Source organism: Brienomyrus brachyistius, unplaced genomic scaffold (assembly GCF_023856365.1).
Source record: "Brienomyrus brachyistius isolate T26 unplaced genomic scaffold, BBRACH_0.4 scaffold277, whole genome shotgun sequence".
Lineage (NCBI taxonomy): Eukaryota > Metazoa > Chordata > Actinopteri > Osteoglossiformes > Mormyridae > Brienomyrus > Brienomyrus brachyistius.
The window spans coordinates 5,089-8,651 of NW_026042552.1; the positions used below are offsets into that span (position 1 = coordinate 5,089).

Sequence of the window (3,563 nt, forward strand, 5' to 3'; positions counted from 1 at the left end):
AGACAGCACTGTCCTTCTGAATATCACCGTTACTTGATTCTGATTGCTCACCATGATGTTTGGTGCCGTTTATGTAAATTTATTTCTTATGGGCCTATTGAAGATTTGTGTTCTCATTCCCACAAAATATCAGCTGTCTGCTGGAACATTAAACCAAATATTTTGTTTGTTGCGGCTCCTAAGCTGGTGTAACATGTAATGTGCTGAAGTATTTATATCCATAACCGTTAAAAGAAGTTCACGGTTGTTGTTAATTCCAATCATTTCTCTCCGAACACCATTTGTATTGGATGACAGCTACCATAAGGGGGCGACGAGTATTAACTTCTCTTTTTGAAAAAATGCATAGGAACGACAATAAAGACACACACAAAACAGACTTCAGCTCACCTCACAGTTTATTTTGTTTAAACGTTCGTCGCGCGAATGCCAGGCAAGCGAAATACCTATTCTGGTGTCTATATACACTGACAGATAGCTGTGGCACAAACTGTAGCACTGATGCTAACCTTTTACAGTCACTTAAGCTGTGCCTTAAAATAAATGCTTATTGCCGCCTTGTGCAATTACGGCAATAAATCCTATCTGACACCACGAAAGTAAAGGGTTCTGAGAGCTGCTTGTCCTTTTCCCGCAATAATATTAACAACACTTTTTGTGATTACAGATATTATTGTTATCGGTATTACCAATAAGAACGTGAATGAAATTCAACTCGGCAACAAGAAGTTTCCAAGGAAACCGTAAAACACCCATTTAAATTCATGATCTATCCACATATACAGCACACTACATTATGATTTCTAACAACTATTATTTTTTTGAAGAATACATCCCAGTAATAATTAGATTATGTGCTTTTGAAGCAGACAGAGGAAACACTCTATATTAAAACCTCGGGACCTGTACAAATGAATCAGACTAGCTTAGACAAATTTGTTGTCCCAATTTCTACAATATACTCAATAGTTTTAAGGGTATATATACTGAATATGGTACGTATATCATGTAAACAACACATCTCCTTTGCAGAAGGTATAATATTTCCCTTCTTTTTCTAGTTGCCTTTGAGAGAATAATTCCACAGCTCAATGTTAAATTATAGTTGATATGCTATTTCAGATACTTGCGTGCTAGCAAACCATACTCATAATTAATGAGTATTAATCTACCAATATTTAAAAGGATCGTCTGGTATCTGGATATCATTGCATACTTTACAGAGGATAGCAAGAATATTTTCTAAAAATGTACAAATAGTAAATAAATTTAAGTCTGGTGCTTTAATCCGGGGAGGGTTATGTTTTACACAAATTAATTGTAGGGATACATTTCTCTTTGCAATCTATATTGATTTCTTATTGAAAATTAAACGTTAATGACCCACCAAATAGGATGTGTAAAGTTATTTAATATAGTTTAATAAGATATTTAATATTAAAAGTATTTTTTTCCGTCTGAGAATTAGATTTATTTGTTAAAAACTAAAAAAAATCACAATGTAATTATCCACGACAGCTATCTACAAATCCGTTGTCCCATATCGCCAAAAATATCCAATATACCGAGTATATAATATAATTGGTTACCAATGCGCAATTACAAATGATACAATTCAGTTCTTCCGTTGGCTGAGGTTACAGGTCTGAACAGTGTAACAGTTTCTGTACTTCGATTAGCCGCTTACAGACGCGCGACCTAAAGCATGGAGTCGTTTCGTTCTGCAAGTTTGAGGGCCTCCTGCATGCTGGCGGCGGACAGCTTGCGGTTGATGTTCCTGTACCTGCAGCGGAGCAGATTACGGTAGGTGGTCCTCAGGTCGCGGTTGAAGAAGGCATAGATGAAGGGGTTGATCAGCGAGTTGGCGTAGCCCAGCCACAGCAACGTACGTTCCACCCACAAGGGGACGCAGCTGCACCGCACCCCGCAGATAAACGGACGGGCGGTGGACAGCACGAAGAAGGGAAGCCAGCAGACGCTAAACGCCCCCACTACAATGCCCAAAGTTGTGGCAGCCTTCTGCTCCCTCTTGAAGACCGAGATGTTCCTCCGGTCGGCGCGCAGGAGCTGCGAGAAGCTTGAGCACTCCTCGGCCTCCTTGTGCAGCTTCAGGGCGGCCGAGACGCAGTCCACGCTGTCCTCTTCCTCCGGCCGAGGGAATCCGGCGATGTTGTGCTTGGCTGCGCTCACCTTGGCCGCCCTGTATATTCTGTGGTACATGATCAGCATCACCGACATGGGGATGTAGAAAGCCACGGCGGTGGAATAGATGGTGTAGCCAACGTCCTGGCTGATCAGACACACTTTGTTATCATTTACATTCTGCGCCCAGCCGAATAAAGGTGGTAGAGTGATCGAGGCGGACAAGAGCCAGACAGACAGGATTATTTTGGCCATACACCTGCCGCTCTGTCTCATTGGGTATGTTAAGGGCTTTGTTATGCCAAGGTACCTGTGATACGAAGGAGAGACAGAGAAAGAGAAAAAACATCTGGATGTCAGGTGTCCTCATATAAAGTCCTTGACTTCGAAAAAATGGTGAAATACGTACATCTTGGGGTATAACCACCAGCATTATTAATAATAGTTATAATTATCAGCGCAATTAATATTGCACGTTGCCGTTAGCATCCAAAATGCAATGTTAGTCGCCTTTAGACACGCGCATCTCCTGCCGGACGTATCCTGCCTTGTGCCCGGGGGTCCACGCGATAGGCTCCAGGCTCTCCGCTACCGTACAATGAATATGTTATGGGACATAAATGAATGGTGGTGTGGGTCGATGGATTTAGAGGAGCACGTAAAGGTGCACTTACCTGTCTATGCTTATTACACAGAGCGTCAGGATGGAGGCAGTGCAGCACATGACATCCATGGCAATGAAAACGTTGCAGAAGAACTTGCCAAAAATCCACTGTCCGCCAATAAGGTCCGTAATGCTGACAAAGGGCATCACGGCCAGCGCCACCGAGAGGTCCGCCACGGCTAAAGAGACTATCAGATAATTAGATGGCTGCCGCAGCTTTTTGACAAAACACACCGAAATAACCACCAGCAAATTCCCACAGATAGTGAGAACGGTAAGCATGGTTAGTATTACCCCAATGAGCACTTTTTCCATGTTGCCGTGGCTCAGGATCTGCTCCCCACACCTCGTGTCATTCTCCACCATGCTGGAAGTTGGCAAAGTCGCGGGTGTCGTCTGCGCAGCCGGCAGGCGCGCGTGCACCGTCCCCGAGATCATGTCGTCAGTGCGAAGTTCCTTAACTCTCTCTTCTGCCATGTACGACCTCGTGTTAACGACGAGAAAACTGCCATTGAAATCGACGAACATGGTTTTACGCCGCGGTCCATTAAGAGTAGGCTTTTGCCCTCAAGACCCAGAAATGCCAAGTTAGAATCCCCATTAAGCTTGGAATTCTTTGCATGAGGAAATAGGATAGCAGTTTCTCAGTTATCTATTTTAAAAAGCAATGCTCCAGATCAGCGGAAAGAGTAATACAGCAGAAGATGCTGAAGAGGAGCGATGCGCTGCGAAGCACTGGCGCGCTGCTGCCTCCCCA

The 3,563-nt window shown here is 43.6% G+C and overlaps 1 protein-coding gene across 1 annotated transcript; it reads right to left on the bottom strand.

Moving 5' to 3' along the window:
- Positions 1–391: 391 nt before the first annotated feature.
- On the bottom strand, positions 392–3,563 carry LOC125728401 (5-hydroxytryptamine receptor 7-like). The gene is made up of 2 exons (XM_049005406.1): positions 2,817–3,563; positions 392–2,452 (listed from the first exon to the last, which is right to left on the bottom strand). The coding sequence occupies exons 1-2, from the start codon at positions 3,332–3,334 to the stop codon at positions 1,699–1,701; spliced, it is 1,272 nt and encodes a 423-aa protein (XP_048861363.1). The 5' UTR covers positions 3,335–3,563; the 3' UTR covers positions 392–1,698.